This window comes from Panicum virgatum, chromosome 3N, assembly GCF_016808335.1.
Source record: "Panicum virgatum strain AP13 chromosome 3N, P.virgatum_v5, whole genome shotgun sequence".
Lineage (NCBI taxonomy): Eukaryota > Viridiplantae > Streptophyta > Magnoliopsida > Poales > Poaceae > Panicum > Panicum virgatum.
Window position 1 is genome coordinate 38638653 of NC_053147.1, and position 19507 is coordinate 38658159.

The following is a 19507-nucleotide window of genomic DNA, read 5'->3' on the forward strand; positions in this document are numbered from 1 at the left end:
GGGATACACAGTACGACCCAAACTCTATTCTTAACCTACCAAAATTACAACTCAACTCCAATCATAACCGAACTGTACACATATTCGACATATATCCAACACCAGTGAACAGACGATGTCCGGGAGCACATTGTGGTTCAGATCTGAGCTGTGCACGAAGAGTGTAGACGGCTGAGGCGGGCACTTGAGGCATAACGATACCAGGATGGGCTCACGCGCGGGATGTCAGGATCCTCGATGCGGACACCGTCGGGATGATGGCTGCATGACAGTAGTGTTCGTATACATGGTTTCGATGAGAATAGGCAGCCTGCCCCAGCCCGCTGTGGCTATGTGCGGGGATCCCCTCAGAAGGAAGAGCAGATGGCGGCGCCGCCGGAAGGGGAGGGGGTAATGGCTAAGGATGAAAACGACGGAAAAAATCTTGTCCCGTTCCATCCGTATTTCTATATATATTCCGCTCGTTTCCGTATTTATAGAAAAAATATAAAAATAGGACGGAAGTGGGAAGAGGTATATCCTATCTGTATTTGGGGATCCCGTTTTTAGTCGGGATGATCCCATATTTGTCCCGCATTTATAAAATCCGGAGAATAAATAATAGGCACACCATATAACCTCTTATGTTCCTCATCATCAATAGGTGTACTTTAAAGTTTTAATAGTAGAAAATAAGAAATTTTGATCATATTTTTTAAAAATAGCTTGTGTAAAAGAGTGTCTAGTGTCGTATTCATGCAAAGTGAATGATGATTAAATAATATATTCTGGTAAATTTTTCAGTTCTCGCCCGCTTTCGTAACCTGTATATCTCATTTCCGCTACCGCTCCCATTTCATATAATAAAATACAAAAACGGAAATGATTGAAGGGTTTTCCCCGCTGTTCCCGTCCGTTTTCATCCTTAGTAATGGCTAGGGACTAGGGGAATCGAGAATGGTAGGGTTTACTCATCTTCATTCGATTCGACGGATGATGATAAAGCCACGGGTGGGCTGTACAGAAAAGGCCCAAACGCATGATATCCTCTGACCCGGCCCATCTCTTTCGCACTTTTCCATTTCACTTCGGGTCCAGCCCAAATACTCCATCGCCCGAGTTCGGCTGCGGCTTTGTTACTGATGGAGGCTGTCTGGTAGGCTAGCTTACTTAAAACTGAAAATGAAATTTTTCTAAAAAAAAAGATTGAAAACGACAGGACTTCATGCGACATCATATTAAATTTAAAATGCTATTTCTCGCCCATGTTCAAATAAAAATCCCATTGAATCGTTGTCCTTATAAATAGGTTTTCAAAATATGAAGAGACATGCATATATTTTAGTTTAAATTCTATTTGACTCTAGAAAAATGCGTGGTTCCTATTTTGGCGTTATATTTTTTACCATATTTGGCACCTGAGTTTAAATTTTGTTCCCCACATGACATCCAGTTAGATTTTCCCTCTGAGAACTGCTAAATGCCATGTGAAAAGATACTTTTGTCCTTATGGAGCCCACCACCCTTCACCTTCCTCTCCTCCCCTTCTTCCTACTTGCCGTCCACCAACACAATCTGGTGCGATGTTCATAGCGGCATCCCACGTTTGCCTGGCCATGGATGCCGGCTCGATCATAGTGCTATGCCTATCCCTAAGCCTGTCATAGTGCTTGTGGCGGTGCCCCTGCGGCTCGAACCTCCTAGATGCCCTCGCGTTTGGGTGCATCGCATGCATCCGCCCGTGCTCCTGTCCGGCGGCGTCTATTGGCGGCGCAAACGCACACCAATTTCGAACTGCAAGTGCACGGATCATTGTAGCTCTTCTTTTAGGGCTTGTTTGTTTGGGCTTCTCAAATCAGCTTGACTTCGGTTGGAGAAATTGAACAACAATGGATATCTTTCCATTCCATTTTTCATTAGGCAATAACTCTAAACTAAGAAATAATATAGGAGGAATCAGGCAATAATGTTGTTCTATATAGGCAGTAATGTTGATTCCCAATAAAATTGTCCAATAGGGGCAGTATTATTAGTTCCCAATAAGCAATAATATTGTTCTATCTAGGCATAGCAATATATTTTATTAGAATTTTTATTTGAGTATTTTACAATTCATGTTAGGCAATAACTTTATTTTCTTTAGTTAATGATGTTATTTCTAGCTAAGCAAAAGTCTTGCTCTCATTTTTGGAAAAATGCTATTCTTTGTCAAGCAAGGTTCTGTTCTCAATAAGTCAAAGTATCATTCTTAGATAATAACTGTTAAATTTGCTGTTAGTACTACCAAAATTTTTGTTACAAATAAGCAAAATAATGCATTTGCTTAGCCAATTTCTGATGACCTTTTGTTTTTGGAGTGCCTCTGTTGATTATTAGGATACACAAGATAGCTCTCTAGCTGTCTAATGTTCTTGTTAGGGTGGCTGGGAACCCTAATTTGTTTGTGCTGAAAAGTTGCTACCCTTAGTTCCTACTTCCATCCAATGAACGAGAGTACTACCAGTTCTGTTATTTTCTTTTCCTGGTTTGATCGAAAATGCTTTGGGCGTCCCCAACAAGCTATTAGCTTAGCTGAGAGAAAAAAAATTAACTATACTACTCTCTCTCCTATCATGTATTACATGTGGCTAGCCAACTTTTGTTATGCATAATGATTTGGTCTTCTTTTTTTATTGTATGGCAAGTTGTAAAAGCAAGCTTATCAATCATGCAAGTTTGAAGTACAATAATGTGCATTATTATTTGTGATAATATGCTAGTGAGATGCCTGTGTAGTCCCATGAATATTGTTCAGTCAAGCTTACAATGTTGTATTTTGAATTTACCATAGGGTGGAGGCAAATTTGTTTGCTTACAATTGCCCATTATATGGCCTAATTTTGGCATAATAGATTGATGTATTTTCATCACGTTGATCTGGAATTCTTTTTGAGCTTCTTCAGTTGTTGTTCAGTTTGTGCAACGTTCCGGAAGAAAGTACATTTGCAGACAAAACCTGCCTACTTGATCACTACAGTCCAAAAGGAGAAAACACCTAGATTTTTCTAATCACTATATTCCAAAAATAGGTGCGGCTGTATGGTTAGCCAAATTTATGGCCGGCTGTATTTTAGCCGCCTCCGTATGATTTTGCTGAAAATTCAGTATATCTCTTCTTTTTCCCAATAATTATTGATTTGTCCTAATATTTCATCTCACCTTTCCCAAGATAAAGAGAGAGAGTTTCCATGTTTCTGAGAATCACGAGATCAGACGATCTGAAAATATTGTTCACAAGTACTATACATGTCCTAGGCCTAGAAAGTTCCCTTGATGACGAGATTACTCTTGCTAATGGGGCGGGGCTTGACGGGTTTTTTGGGTGGATTTTAATACGGGTACTATTGGATGGGTGGAAACGGGTGACACTATGAAACGGGTTGGGGCGGGTTGGATTGACGACACAGACGGGTTAGGGCACTATGGTAGTAAATCGGCGCGTAAGTCGCATATCATCTTCTGTCGTGACTTCGGGTTGGGGCGTTGGGCCGACGGGGTGGGTCGGGGCGGGTGGTAGTTAGGGCTCTTGAAATATGGGTAGGGGCGGATTTGGGGTGGGTTCAACCCCATTAGCAGGCGTAGACGAGATGCAATATAGAAAAGGAGGCAGGTAAAATATAGCCAGTCGTAATAAGCTACAGTGTATTGGCTGCCCTTACAGGTTATAATATTTATGTTCAAATTCTAAATTTCTCATATGTTTGTTTCATATAGAAACCACTATATAATAGCCTTGCATCACATCACATACTTTACACTAGGTATTTTTGTAATGACTTGTAATAGTCACAATCCTTAGAATTGTGTGGAAAGAAAGACCAATTCAGTTCAGAAACATGGCAATATTTTCTTCTATGTAGCGAAGTGTTCTCTGTTCTTGCAATGCAATTTTTGTACCTTTGTCTTTCTCCCTATTGAGGGCTGGAGTAGTTAGACATTAGACTAGTGGTGTCAATTGGTCACGCTTAGGTGCCCCTCTAACCCTTTGTCGATCAAAATTTTGTACTAATTCTCTAAAACAAGATCTCATTTTGGAGAATTAGTATAAATTTTGAACTAAAGATGATTGGAGGTGCACCTAAGGGTCACTAATTTGCACCCCTATGTTACACGATTCTATTCCACAGGTAAAGAGCTGTGATCCAGATACACAAGACATGGTGACCTGATTGTGCCCACTCAAGTTCTATTCTTTTCATCATACTTTGGTCCCAACAACAATTTTTTGTTTACGGATTGGAATAAAATTAAAGAGGCATGTTGCAAATAGAGAATTTGAAAGCTGAAACCGGATGCTTTAATTTAAAGGTTAATACTTTGTGTGCATCTGTTTCTACTTGCATCATTAAAAAGGAACATATTCTTAACTGCCCATTTGCTCATTCATTCATTAGATTGGTAAAACTAAAGAGATAAAAGGTTGTATAGTAACCGTGCTTCTCTTTGACATAATTGCCAAATACATCTCATCTTTTTACAATACAGCAGATCTATTATGGGTCATGCTTTGTTATTTGTTCTTATTAGAATTCATTAAGACCGTCCAATGGAAAACAAAGGGTAGAAAGCAAGAGGGCAAGCAAGGAAGAACTATCTAAGCCTTATCAACTCTGAAGCTATCATCATAGCAAAAAAGTTTTATTAAAGGATAGAGTCTCATTAGATGAAAAATACAGTATGCTGGTTGAATCAAAACTTGGCGTGGCAACGCCGTATTTACGTTTCTAGTTGTACCTTATTGGAAGATGTTGACTAGGAGATTGCTAAAGATTCTCTAGCTTTTGACAATTAAAATGGTGAAAAATTATTTTTGCCTTATAAAAAAGAGATAAAATTCCTGAGCTTGTTAAAGAATCTAAAAAATAATCCTAACCTCGAACACTACAAATCTCGCATCCCTCAACTATCAAAACTAGACAAACTACCTTTTTGACCATTTCAATGCGGTTTCTACCGTGGTTGCTGTCCTTGGCGAGTGTTGGTGCTGCGGCGGCGGGAGCTTAGCTTGGAGCTGGGGACTGATCAGCGAAACCACTGCTGCCTCAGACCTTGCATGGTCTAAATATCGCAATGGCACGCGCTAGATCAGATCTCAGAACAGTCCACGATCAAAGGCGTACAAGCCAATAGACCCGTGCGAAACTATGAACGCCCCAGTGGCCTAGTGCGTGAGCACGCTCGGTCGCTGCGGCCTGTGAGTGCCCAGCAAGTCTGGAAGGCGGAAGTGCAGATGTCGCGAATAGCGTCGTGCCTAGCGAGCGGTGACGACGGAAGCAGAAACGATTGCGCTACGGTCTACGTATTGGAATGAAAGACAACATCGAGCACGTTTGCTCTTTTGTGGCATATTTGGACCACAATTTATTTCGTATTGGACCAAAAGATAACTAAAACAAAATCTATTATATAACTATATTTAGTATACTTATTTTATTTTGAGCCCTTAAAATTTGGGGGACCTGTGCGGTCGCACGTGTCTAAAAACGGGCCTGCAGGCCAACGCAAATTAATTGTTTCCCGCGTACACCGTAGTACGGCATAGAAGCACGCAGAATTCGTCAATTACCATTAGCATTCTCAGTGTAACACTATATTACGAGTACTATACATTATAGATATCGTCATATCTGGCAATAGTCCACGCGGCAGTATGTTTCGTATATGGGACGGATTCAAAACTGCAGTTCCATGAAATTGTGCTATGATGCTTAGTTTCTTTAACTTCGTCCTCACTCATAGTCGTATACTCGTTTTCTCCGTCGATGCAATAAATACGTTGATGCCCAACGTAGTTTACTGAATCGGTCAGCCTGCCTCCCCTGCCCCCAATATTCAGAAAGTAAGCTAACTCCAGTTTTTTTATTGTGTTAAAAAATAATCATATGAAATATTGCGGCAATTACATTGAAATTGATGTGCTGATATATAGTTTTGTGAGATTGTTATGTACTATACCGTTTTGAAATTAATCCTTGATTGCTAAGCACAGGTTTGCTTTTAAATATAATTTTAGATAACAGAAACGTAAGCAAACTAGCAGAGTGACTAATGGCGAGACGATGCATGTTTGCCAACCTCGTATTTTTCCTGAAAGATGTGTAATTTAAAGTACTCCCTCCATTCTGAATTCTAGATTGCTTATCTTTTTTGACACCAAATTTGACTACTTGTCTTATTCAAAAAATTTGTGCAAACATAGTCAAATTTATATGTTCTTGATGAAATTGTATTGATAAAACAAGTCACAAAAAAAATATTTACACAAATTTTTGAATAAAACAAGTAATCAAACTTAGAATAAAAAATCAAATGACCTTTTGGAACAGAAGAAGTATCTTCGATACGATACAGATGGCAACACCTTAATTATGCCGCGGACATGAAGGTACCAACATCAACATGGATGATGCAGGGAAATGTCGCGGCATGCACGTCGTACGCGGTCGGGACACAGATCAACCATTCCGTGCAAGTAAAGGAAACGGATGCCAAGACTATTTCCTTCGTCCGGGGCAAACGTATTTATACAGCAACCATGCGAAGCATACACACAATTCATAAGAACACGGAGTACTCGCAAGGATGGAGTCGCTGAGCACGGTGCGGTCGATCGTGGGGATCGCGCAGGAACTCCTGGCGGCGGTGGAGACGGCGAGCCGGAGCAAGAGCCGCTGCGAGAGGGTCGCCGAGCGTGTCCGTCGCCTCAGGGACCTTCTTCGGGAGCTGGATGGGGCGCAGGAGGGAACGACGACGGACGCCGCCGCCACGCGGAGCCTTCTGGAAGGGTTGGAGGAGGCGCTCCGCCGCGCGCTGCGGCAGGCGCGCCGGTGCCATCGCAGCGGCTTCCTTCGTGCCCTCGTCATCGCCGGTGGGCGGATGGCCGACCCGCTCGACGAGGTGGAAGGCGAGATCGACCGCTGTGTGCAGGACCTTGTCGTCGCCAGCTTTGTTCGCATTGCTCGCATCGAGACCCTTCTTCGTCAGCAGAACGTGGTCAGCAGCACGGGCGACGACGGCGGCGAGAAGGAAGGGACCAATGGGAAAGTGGCTGCCGGTAGGATCCCCGAGGACAAGAAGGCCGATCCCGTGGCCCTCGGCGATGGCGCGGAGAAGGATGAAGAAGACACCATAGCAGCTGAGGACGTGACGGCGATTGGTGTTCCAGTGTGCACGGTAACCGCAGGCATTCGCGAGCATGATCACGATCACCAGATGGTGCCGCTACCATCACACTGCTGCTGCTACTGCTTCTGGCGTTTTTCTCATGGCCACGGCACGTGCGATTGCTGGCACGACTATGCTGGTGGCCCATACGATGCGGTCGCCTCCTACACCCGCTACACACCGTACCCGTCCATGTTCAGCGATGACAACCCCAACTCCTGCTCAATTATTTGAGCTCACGCGGCGCGCCAGAGAATAGCAAATTTCAGGAAGTGTAGTTGTGTAAATGCTGTTAGGATTACTTACGCATTAGGATAGACTTGCAGATTCACTGTTGCATACCTGCATTATGACGAGAGCATGATTCCAGGAAGTGTAAATTACGTTATTGCATACACAGTAAGATAGTGTGCTTTTTGAACGAAGCAGTGAATCGCATTCAGAAAAGGGCGAGCTTCTCTTCTTGGCAACATCTCTTTTCCAGGAACTTTTACCATGTAGACAGTGTCAGATCGATAGCACCTTCTGTTGAAGTAAATTTGTGGGATTCCCATAATATTCAGATCAAAGCACTCAAACAAGCCATTTGATTTCATTCACAACTGACAATTTATACGAGAAAAGAACAGAGGCACAAGCGTGTTTTCAGCTGAACCGAGCCCGTGGGCCGTGGCACAAAATCATGCTGCGATCTCTGTTGTTTTCACCGTCTCTTTTGTCACTCTACAGGATTCTGATCCAACATCAGCCGGCAATGTTGATGCTGTCGAGGTGGAACCCTGCAGCATGTACGTAACCAAGATGAACGGCAAATATTATGGCCGAGCATTTCGCCAAGAAGGCAAACTATTAAATGTTCTCAGCAAAATGCAAACGGCGTTCTCAGCGAGTAGCAATTCAGCTAACGAACTGTCTCAAAAAAATCAAATGAAATTGAAGTAGATTAGGATGCATTACCCTGGAAACCGAAGGACCAATCGCCTCTCTTCGCTTCCTCTCCTCCCTGGATCTCAGCGATTCCACAGGAGTATAGGCCTGCCACAAAATTTACATCATCTAAATCAATCGCAAAATATATGGAATGCATCCGTAGATACAGGATCGCGGACTGACCTCGGGCATCCCGACGAGGCGCATGAGCTCGGCGACGAGCCTCCGCTGCTCGCCCGCGCGGCGCTCCCACTCCGCCACCTCCCGGTCCAGCGCCTCCGCTCGGCAATCCATCTCCCGCTCCGTCCGCTCCCTCGCCTCCCGCAGCCGGCCTCGCCGCTCGCGGGCCCTCTCGAGCTCCTCCGCGAGCGACACCTCCGCCGCGGTCAGCACGGCCGCCGCACCGCACTCAGCATTCACCCGCGGCTTCACCACCACTACCGGCGGCGGCGGCGGCGGTAGGAGCGGTGAAGGCGAAGCAGCCAGCCTCGTCACGGCCTTCGGTGGCTTCGCCTTGGCCTTGGGCGCGGCCTTGGCGACCACCACCGTGGACGCGGCCACGTTGGTGTCCCGCTGCTGCAGCGGCCGCCGGACCGTGGCGCCGGCAGCGACGGCCAGGCCACCGCATTTCGCTTCCATCCCCATCAGCCTCAGTTTGGGATTACTCGATTCAATCGCTAAAAGAAAAGAGGACGAGTTCTGTTGGGGGATTTGGACTTCAGAGGAGGGTCCCGGGATTCGAATTTGAACCCTGCGGGGAGGAAAAGGACGGGTCAGTGAAGTATAACCGTCTAACGGCTAGTAAATCCTCAGCGAGCGAGGAATGGACGGTTCTGCCCCAGGGGAACAAGGGTGGGTGCGGACAAGGCCGAGGGGCAGTTTCGGGAGAGGCCGGTCTTCGAGTTGTGCGGCGCGGTGGGTTCAGGGGTAGGTGATGCGGTAATGAGTAATGACGCACTTTCGCTGGGATTTCGGGTGCTTTCGGCAGCGGTGCTCCTCGCCCGGCGCCGGCGGGTCCGGGGTTTTTCGGGGAATTTAGATCCCAAAATATAAAATTTAAAATTTTTGTAAATCGCTTGTATAGTATATTAAATGTAGTTAAAAAATAAATCACATTACACAAATGGATTGTAAATCGCGAGACGAATCTAATGAGCCTAATTAGGACGTGATTATACACTAAATTACTACAGTAATGATACAGTAAACATGCTCTACTGATGAATTAATTAGGCTCATTAAATTCGTCTTGTAGTTTACAGACGAGATATATAATTAATTTTGTGATTGGTCTACATTTAATACTTCAAATGTTGAAAATTCCCTTCTAAAAATCTAAAATACAAAGTGACCTGCAGCGTCTGAATTTGTTTGTCCCGAATGCCATGCGAGCAGGTGGTGTAGTGTGTGCAGGGTTAAAAAAACCGCTGGGAACCGGACCGGTTACCGCGGTTACCGGTCTAACCGGTCCGGTCCGGTTCCGGTTCCGGGCGGTTCAAACCGGGGCAAAATTCAAATTTTAAATTTGAATTCCAAGAAATGAAAAAATCCCAAAAAATTCATAAAAATACTTCAAGTTGCGAGGAATGTAATGGTGTCAAAATTTTTGAAATATTCATTCATTTGATATATTTTGGGGGCATTTGAATTAAAAAAAAAACAGGCGGCCCATTAAGGCCCACCGGCCCGTCACCGACACATAAGGCACCACACCCCCCAGAACCTTCAGACCTGCGCCCCCCACCCCATTTCCGCCTCCCTCTCCCTCCAGGCGGCGCCAGGAAGGCCGACCGCCGCTGACCGCCGGCCAACCGCTCGGTTAGCGCGGCTAGCCGGCCGGCATAGCCGTTTAGCCGGCCCCGGCCCGGATCTAACCGGCCGCGCCGGTTAACCGGCCGGGTGCAGCGGTAAGCCGGCCTGGGAGGTAGGTAAGCCATTTGTTTTTTTTTTCCTTTGAGTTGATTTGCAAGTATTAGATGATTTGTTTTAGGATTTAGACCTATGATATAGGTGTAGTTAGGATTTAGGTAAGATTTAACTGTATGACGTAAGGATTTAGGTTCATTTAGGATTTAGGTAGAATTGAATATTAAGGTGCATATATGTTTTTAGGATTTAGGTTGATTTAGGATTTATGTGATTGATATGTCTTTGTTGTCCATTTATGCAGATAGACAATGTCAGGTAGAGATAAAGATATTGTATGGGAACATGGTGAAAATTTTTATCCTGGATGGCGGTGCAAGTATTGTAATATGCAGAAAGCAGGAGGTGGTGCGACTAGATTGAAACAACATTTGGCTCACCGCGGGGCGGAGGTGGTCCATTGCAGGAATGTGCCACCAGATGTGCGGGAGTATTTTCAGCGTGACATTGAGAAGGCTAGGAAGGCAACTGCTGAACGGGCTCGAGAGAGGTTGAGACGGGAGAAGGCTGCAGCAGAGGGAAACTATCCCGGTGAAGAAGAAGATGAGGAGACTCAGCTGCAGCGTGCCTTGGACCAATTGAGAGCGGAAGCAGTGTACCGACGGGGGGTGGAACAGAGAAGAGGTGTATACGAGCATGGAGGGGATAGTGGTTCGACGAGGGGGAATCCTTTGCAGAGGATGTTGCGTAGGGCAACTTCGCAGAGGGAGAGTCCTGCGGTGGAGGATTATAACGTGGCATCCGGTGGGAGAAGAGGAATGACCCAACAAAGAATTGATACAGGCTCCTGGACGCAGAAGGGTAGGAATGCAAAGGAAGCTATTGGTAAAGCTTGGTCAAAGTTTTTCCATTTTGCGGGAGTACCTGGAAGACAGGCTGACAATCCTTACTTTGTCAGCGCGGTCAGGGAGACACAGAAGTGGGGTATGTTTTCTTTCATTCGTATGACACCTATGAGCTTACATTTCTGTATCTCATGATTTTCATATATTTGCAGGTGAAGGTATCGCATCACCAACTGGACGGGATATTGATGGCAAGTACCTTGATCAGAACGAGCAAGACTTGAAGACGAGGTACGTAAAGTTTCGGAAAGACTGGCCCTTATTTGGCGTCACGTTGATGTGTGATTCATGGACTGGGCCGACGAGGATGAGTGTCATCAACTTTTTGATATACTGCAATGGAGTCATGTGGTTCCACAAGTCTATTGATGCGAGTGGAAGAACTCAAGATAGCACATATTTGCTTAGGGTAGGCCCTAAACATGTCCCATTCACTTTGAGTATATTTTGAAACTTACTAAAAAATCCTACCTATTTTGACAGGAGATTCGAAAGGTGGTGGACGAGATTGGACCGGAGAATGTCGTGCATATAGTCACCGATAATGGCTCGAATTACAAGAAAGCTTGCAAGGCACTAGGAGAGGTGTATGAACACATTCTTTGGACACCTTGTCTAGCACACACCGTCAATTTGATGTTGAAGGATATAGCTCGAAGGCCCGAACATTCTGGTACGATCAAGCAATGCAAGCGAATTTCTAATTGGTTACACAATCATGGTCAGTTGAATACAATGATGAGGAACGCAATCGGTGGTGAGTTGGTCAAGTGGAATGCCACTCGATTTGGAACCAATTACATGTTCTTAGAGAGCATCTATCGGAAACGTGATCGTTTCATGCAGTGGATGGCATCTACTGAGTTTTTACAAAGCAAATGGGCAGATACCGAAGATGGTCGATTTACTCATTCCAGGTTTTCAAATTTGGAGTGGTGGGACGGATTGAAATATGTCATCGACACAGTTCAAGCAATATACAAGTTCCTTCGCTTCGCTGATCAGGACAAGCGGCCCAACATGTGCGAAGTCGTGATGTCGTACCAGAATACGAGGCAGGAGCTGCAATCTTTCTTTGGAAATAATGTTTCCACTCGGGACGAGTATCTTAAGGTTATGGACGATATGATGCGTGACCTTTTCATAGGCACGTATGTGGGTCCAGGTAAGACTATACGAGTCATCTATTTTGGAACTCTATGAAACTTATGCTTATTTGAAGTGATTTATATTTTGCAGCTGCTGTCCTAAATCCGAGGTATTCATACACGATGGAACCAACTCAAGAAATGTTCCGTGGACTCAAGGATACATTTGAGCGCATGACCGATGTCCAGAGCGCCGTGCAGGCATTGCAGGAGCTTGAGGTGTTTCGGCAGAAGGTTGGCGAGTTTGGCAGTGAAATGACAATGAGAATGGCGACCGATGTCCAGCTGCTGTCGGTTTATTTTGTTCAAATGCCGGTAACCGGTGCAACCGGTCCGGTTTTACCAACAAACCGGCCGGCTAACCGGTATTAACCGTTAGAACGGGAACGTTTGAATTTGGTTTTGAATTTGGCCGGTCGGAACCGGTAACCGGTCCAACCGGTCCGGTTAACCGGAATCGGTGGCCGGCGGTTTGGCTGAACCGGTCGGATAAAAAAACCTTGAGTGTGTGTCGGGTTGAATTGGTGGGCGAAGCTATGTTACGGGCGATAGGGAGGTTTGTTAAAGTTGATCTTCTGATCATTTTTAAGTAGTTTTTTTGTTATTTTCTGATAAAAAATTTAAAAAAATTGAAGGAAAAATTTGGAGAGAGAGAAAAAATTAACGAGAAAAATATGAAAGATAAATTTTCTGAAATAAATTAAAAAATTGAAGAGAAAAGTTTTACATCCAAAATAACCATACGCTAGTGCGTCCGCACGGCCGCCTCCCCAGTTCCTCATGCACCTGCATCGAGTCAGTATTGGCCCTATTTAATTTTCTAGCGCAACTTTAACAAAGTGAATCTTGTATGCATGAAGTATTAAATAAAATTTATATATAAAACTTTTCATAGATGGGTGTAGGGGTGGTGGAATTGGTTTTGTAAAATATTTATTTAATTAATTTATACTATAAGGATCCAAAATAATTGAAATTAGCATGTACTAAAATTAATCTAGCTCTACCTCTCACAAACCATCTTTTTAAGTCCCACATATAAATTCAAAAGTTTGACGAAACCTAAGAGCAGACTCATTTCGTCGCCCGTTTGTACACCGCGCACCCAATCACCTCCGTACCCGCCCGCCCATTGCGCATTGCGTGATCACCTTCCAAAATAAAGAAAAAAGTCTATATTACCCCCTCACATATGGGAGGTGGACTACATAATCTCCAACCTATGAAACGGTCTATATCACCCCCCTGAACTTTCCAAAGCCGGTGAAATTACCCTCTAAAACAGTTTCGAAAAATCATAGTAAATCACAAAAAAATCATAAAATAAAAAATCTAATTGTGTTGGACTCCAAATGAGTATATCTACACAATGTATATATAATATGGTATGTTTTAATACATTATATAATATGGTATGTTTTAGTACATTTTTTACAGCTATGAAAAAAAGCAGATCCAAAGCTATAGCAAAAAATATACTAAAACATGTCATATTATATGTTCAATGTGTAGATCTACTCATTTAGAGTCTAGCACAATTGGATTTTTTATTTTATAATTTTTTTGTGATTTATTATGATTTTTCAAAACTATTTTAGGAGATAACTTAATCGGTTTTAGAAAGTTTAAGGAGTGATATAAACTATTTTATAGATTGGGAGGTTACTTGGTCCACCATACGGGGTGATACATTCCCAAAATAAACGCGGCCCGCAAACCTTCCGCTACGCCCCCGGTCCAGATCGAGAAGGCGCCGCCGGCGCACCGCCTAGTCGTGGGCGTCCCCTGCCGCCGCGTCCCGTCCGCCCTCACCAACTCCTCCACATCCCTCCCGTCCGCGCGGTAAGCAATGGTGCGCTTCTCCCCCCGAAGAGCCATGGAGCACTACGGCATTGATGGGTCCCCGCTGACGATGGCGGCGGTGATGGCGCGCCCCGTGCCCGCGTTGCTCTCCGCGGCGCTCCCATTCGCCCACATCGGCCGCGCCTTCGACATGACGCCTGGACGCCTTCCTGCCCCGGGTCCCGGTCGCGCGGGCTGACATGGCGCCCCCGCTGGTGCGGCGGCACGGGAAGGACGCGAGAGAGGCGGCGAGGAGTGGGTGCTGATCAGCGAGGTCGCGGTGCGGGGCAAGGATGGGGAGCCCCTAGAGGTGCCCGAGCTGGAGGCCGCCGCTGCCACGGCGCTGCGCGCGTGCCACCCTAATGCCGCGCTCACCATCCAGGAGGTGCAGGAGCGGGGTCTAACTGGACTGGTAGGTCATCAGCAATCTGAATTCATGTTTCTCTATCTCGTTTATTTCTACTTATAGTTTTATTGTATTTGGTGGTGTATCATGATATGTTTAATATGATAAATTCTCTGTGATGTGTTGACCATCCAGTAGCTACAACTGTAGCAATTGAGTTTGTCATGCTCCTTCTCTAATCTAACCCAGTAATGATTGTATATATCTCACCAATGCTAAATATGCGTCGGACTCAACATACAACAAAGGATTCATTTGTTGTTAATTGCATCTAGAAATAAGAACCCTCAATGCTACATTGCTAAATGATAAATCACAGAGAGCCATTGATTTGGATTCTGGTTTCATACACTGAGATACTTTCTGGAGGAATTCTGAGGCTACAAGTTTAAGAAGCTGAGGTTAATAATATTAATATCCGCTTTATAGGTAGGAAAACGTAAGGACAAATCTTTACTCCGATATTTTTGTGATCAATTATTGTTTCAAACCATGAGAGTTTCTATTTTTCTATGGTTTCCACCCTTCTCTTTCCTTTCTGTGTTGTCATAGTGGTGATCGAACCAACTGTTGGAAAGACAGCTAGAGCCTAGAGACCATCCTTCGACAACTTGCCACCAAGAAAGGGCAGGTCAGAGTTCCAAAAGTTATCTTTCTCAATTGATTTATTTATGTTTCATGCTCGTATATCTTTCACAGGGTAACCTTCTTCCGCTACACTTGTTGAGATAGCTGATGTCATCTAAGTTGGTAGCCGTACTGTTGCATTGTGTATTATCACTTGCATTGCATAATCTTACTTAAAGACTGCACCGCCTTTAATAACACCTAGATAGATGCCGTGCTGAATTTTTGTGTTGTAGTGTTGATCTGTTAAGTAGATCCTGTAGTGTTGTAGGTAATACAGAAATTTGCTAAATTAGCAAGCACTTGAATTGTTCTACTCTTATATTAGTATCATACTGCTCTTGTTGGCTTTACTTTGTGCCAGTGTTTGTTGATTTTGAAAAGTCAGTTCAGTTAACACATATCCGTTTGTGATCTCAATATGCCAACTATTGCTTTTTTCCCCTGCTTTTCCTTTAGTTTCTATTTCCTTCTATACAATTGGGATTGTGAGATGGATGACCTCCCTTTTGCTTTTGCGATTGTGGATTTTGGAACTTGGATTCAGTAGTGGTAGCAATTTGTACCTGCATTGTTGTTTGTCACAAATGATAACTGCTCAGTAGGATTACCTCTATTATGCATGTAGACTCACTGTAGGCTATGATTTTGCAGTACATAGCCAGAACTTGGTTCGTAACAGTAGTGATTTGGCATTGCATCCGTACTTAGATAATATACTTATCGCAGTAAAATCTGTGGTTAGGTTAAATTGGAGCGTAATTTGGGTTATGATAATTGTTTTACCTCATTTTCACTCCTGATTTAATGTATAATGTAGTTCTGTCGTGCTGCTGTCTCTAGCGACTTCATTCGCGAGTTCGGCCATCGTATCACCCGATCTATATTGGAAGTCAGAGACTAACATGTTCAGTGATTGGACCATGGCTTGGGAGGGCATGCCGAAAATGATGCTGGATGTGATACGAGCGTGAGGGAAAAATCATCTTGATCTTGATCTTTTCAGGTAAGAGGTTGGCTTCCTTTTTTTTTAAATGAGCAACTAAAGAGTACTTAATCTCTACTACTGAATATCCTTCATGATCTGCATTTAATTTGTGGGCTAAAGAGTATTTAATATATACTACTTAAGTTTTAGCTGCTAGGAACCCTCTTATTATTGTTGAGGACCATATGCTAGGTAATCAAGGCATAGAACATGGAAAGTTATTTTGGACTTTTGACGTAGCTTGTATAGTAATGCACGAGTCAGCTGGGGAGGTATAGGAAAGACAGTGGTCACCTCTTGATCGAGCTCAATGGTTGCAGCGATCTCTCACCATATCAACTACATAATCCAAAGTTCTGGTTAAAGAAACAGGACAACTTGCTCCTTTTTTCTGCATTATAAAATTGGAATACCTAGAATTCCATGCAGAAGACAAATATGACAATCCTTAGAGCACAACTGCCCAGGAACCCAAAAGGTATTGGACTTTCTAGAGTGCCTCTTTAGTGATGTACTTGATGATGATTAGTTCAATTCAAGGTGAATCCACAAATTGGTTCTACGAATACTCTTACATTGTCCTATGTGCACAGCTAGCTATTGAGTTCTATGAATCTTTGTTTGGATTTTGCATATCCAATTTGGGCTTATCATAATTGATCCAATGTTTAGGCTATTCAGCTGAGATTGTAGCTTCTTATCTTTTTGGCTCCAATTACCTAGATTGTAGCATCTTAGAAGTTCTATTTAGAACAAGAAATATGGTACTTCAAATTAATTGTAAACATGTCCATGATTAAGCAGTTTAGAATTTGCTAAAAAAATCTAAACATATAGATCATGTTAGCCTGATTGTTGTCAATATGAAACTCATATATGAGTGAACAGCGAGTCACTTGGATGATTTTTTCGAACATTTGAAAAGCTGGAACTGCCTGGCTCCTGTATATGCCCATTAAGCCATCTCACATGCCACATTCATGTTTCTTCACATTAAACAAATTGATTTGTTTTTGCAGAGTTGAGGACAATCGGCCTTCAGCGAGGTGAGATACTGATCAATTTAATGTACCAGGTGACCAAATCTGAGAATGCATGTTCGTACTATTTTATATTCGACCATTGCACAATCAGAAATAGTGTTAACTTCTTCACGTGCCACAATACTGCTGTAACAGACATTCACATGTATTTGACTATCTAATACATGTGCCCTCCCTCGTGTCAAGTGGCCCTAATTTCTACAAGAAAAACAACCAGTATGTATATTAATTGACCTTCAAACATCATTATGTTTCGATGATATGTGTGTTATTGTGAAACTATTGTTTATCAAATACTGCACTTGTTTCTCTGAAGGATGCTTTGGATTGAAAACATTTATACTACTGATGTACTGCTTCTTAATGCTATTGCTCAGGTAGGAGACTTAAAAAAGCAATACAAAAAGAATGAAAAACCGAAGTCCAGAAACTTATGCACAGCAAGGTTAGTACGTGATGTTCTATGCATCCATATAAAATTGCAGGTTTCCACAAATCAAGGTCAGTTGTCTTTTATCAAGTTGTGCAGTTCAGAACTCTGCTATCTTTTGACACGTTGTGCAGTTCACAGCTCAAACAGTAATTCCCTGTAGGCATCGATTTAAGTGATGGTGGTGATATACTAATTTATCATGCATACATATGGAGGCTTCAGAGGAGTGGTCACATGACAGAATATTTAGAAATGTTTTCATTATAGTATATGAGATACTAATTTGTCAAGCATATGGGCTTAAAAGAGTAGTGGTTACATGACTGAATATTCAGAACAATTCCCATTACAGTTTTTATTCAGATCAACTGAATTTTCTAAAGAAACTACAGCTATTGTCATGTATGATATTTAATTGATGATGGCGATGTACTAATGTTTCATATGGAGTCTTCAGATGTTGAGCTTATAGGACTGAATATTCAGAATTGTTTTCATTATATTAGAGTATTCAAAGCAACTGAACTTAAAATCTTGGACATAATGATACACCTTACATGCATCACCTTTTTATATGATGTGATAGACCATAACTAAATATTATTTTCATTAAAAAAAGCATGCTGATTGTGCTGAGTTCTTTGACTCATGGGCTCATCGCTTATTTTCACATAATTTCTGAACTTGACAAGTTCTCAAGTGAATTTACTTACTATAAGAAACCAGTGAATTAAGTTACTATAAGAAACCAGTGCTTCCATATAATAAATAATTCAAACTGTGTTCGAATTTATGTAATGTCTGTTCGTATAATATAATCTTAACATGTTGACATTTATACGTACATGATAAAATGGCAAATTTATTTCCTATATACTAGACTAGGTTTCCTGATACTCTATTTGGCAATGAAGTCTTCATTTACCTTATTGCAGTGAACAAGGGTTACACAACGTGCTAGATTTGATTTATACTGTTCCGATGCTAGCACTGAGAATATATATATAACATATATATACATATATATAACATATACATATACATATATATATAACATATACATACATATATATATAACATATACATATACATATACATACATATACATATACATATACATACATATACATACACATATACATACACATACACATACACATACACATACACATACACATACACATACACATACACATACACATACACATATACACATACATATACATATGCATATACATATACATACATATACATATACATACATATACATACATATACATATACATACATATACATATATATATATATACATATACATATACATATATATACAAATACATATATACATATATACATATACAAATACATATATATGTTCGAGGTGGAGGCGCGGGTGCTTGCATCAAGGAGGTGGCTAGCGGAGCTGGAGTCGATGCATGCAGAGGGTGAAAGGATGAAAGCCGCCATGCAGGAGCTGGACAACCTTAAGAGGATCCACTCGTGTGTCATAACTAGAGTATGAGCTCACAGATAACTAGCTATTTAAGCAGATCTGTAATTTAGTTATCAGTGCACAACCAGAAAATATTGATAGAGGTGCTTGTTAAGCATAAGAGACAGGCCAAGTTCTCTCAGACCACATAGATGGCTGGTTATATCTTGTCATTATTGATGTTATTTGTTCTATACTTCTGTCCTTACAAATTAGAAGCCTCCTGCTGTCCTCCATGTACCATGTCTTGTAGCAGTGTTCAACAGCTGCGTTTTGTAAAACTGTATGGTCTGTTCTGCAGGGCCCGTTTGGTTCCTAGGGAACCGTTGCATGGAACAATTCCTAGCCAGATTGCTTGCGTAATTTATATAACCTTTGATTAGGTGGAACGATTCTTGGGTGGATTTCTAAGGAGACGAACAGGCCCTCAATTGGCTCACATCTTCAACAAAAAATAACTGCATTCAGATTGTTATTGGTGCACATCAACAAGAAAGCAATTAGGAATGCCACTATTGTTCTATGTTGTTACAGTTAGAGACATTCTGTATGATGAAGATCAATGCTTATAAAATAAATTTATTTTACTTGTAGCAACGCAAAGGTTCAGTAAAGTTAATGATATGCAATTACTGCTGAACTTTC

The 19507-nt window shown here is 42.4% G+C and overlaps 2 protein-coding genes and 1 long non-coding RNA gene across 5 annotated transcripts; 2 read left to right on the forward strand and 1 right to left on the reverse strand.

The window, feature by feature from the left end:
* Positions 1–7710: 7710 nt before the first annotated feature.
* On the reverse strand, positions 7711–8885 carry LOC120665921. The gene is made up of 3 exons (XM_039945642.1): positions 8296–8885; positions 8140–8217; positions 7711–7961 (listed from the first exon to the last, which is right to left on the reverse strand). The coding sequence occupies exons 1-3, from the start codon at positions 8755–8757 to the stop codon at positions 7863–7865; spliced, it is 639 nt and encodes a 212-aa protein (XP_039801576.1). The 5' UTR covers positions 8758–8885; the 3' UTR covers positions 7711–7862.
* Positions 8886–10644: 1759 nt separating this feature from the next.
* LOC120667802 lies at positions 10645–13641 on the forward strand. Its single transcript, XM_039947796.1, has 5 exons — positions 10645–10962; positions 11036–11292; positions 11367–12048; positions 12123–12346; positions 13630–13641. Exons 1-5 carry the CDS (start codon positions 10719–10721, stop codon positions 13639–13641), a joined length of 1419 nt encoding a protein of 472 aa, XP_039803730.1. The 5' UTR covers positions 10645–10718.
* Positions 13642–13730: 89 nt separating this feature from the next.
* On the forward strand, positions 13731–17813 carry LOC120665922. Of its 3 annotated transcripts, none has more exons than XR_005671441.1 (3): positions 13731–15912; positions 16914–17153; positions 17315–17813. It is a non-coding gene; the product is annotated as an uncharacterized LOC120665922 (long non-coding RNA). The 3 variants fall into 3 exon arrangements; XR_005671442.1 differs by having other exon boundaries at positions 16914–16940; XR_005671440.1 differs by having other exon boundaries at positions 16914–17813.
* The last annotated feature ends 1694 nt before the right edge of the window (positions 17814–19507 follow it).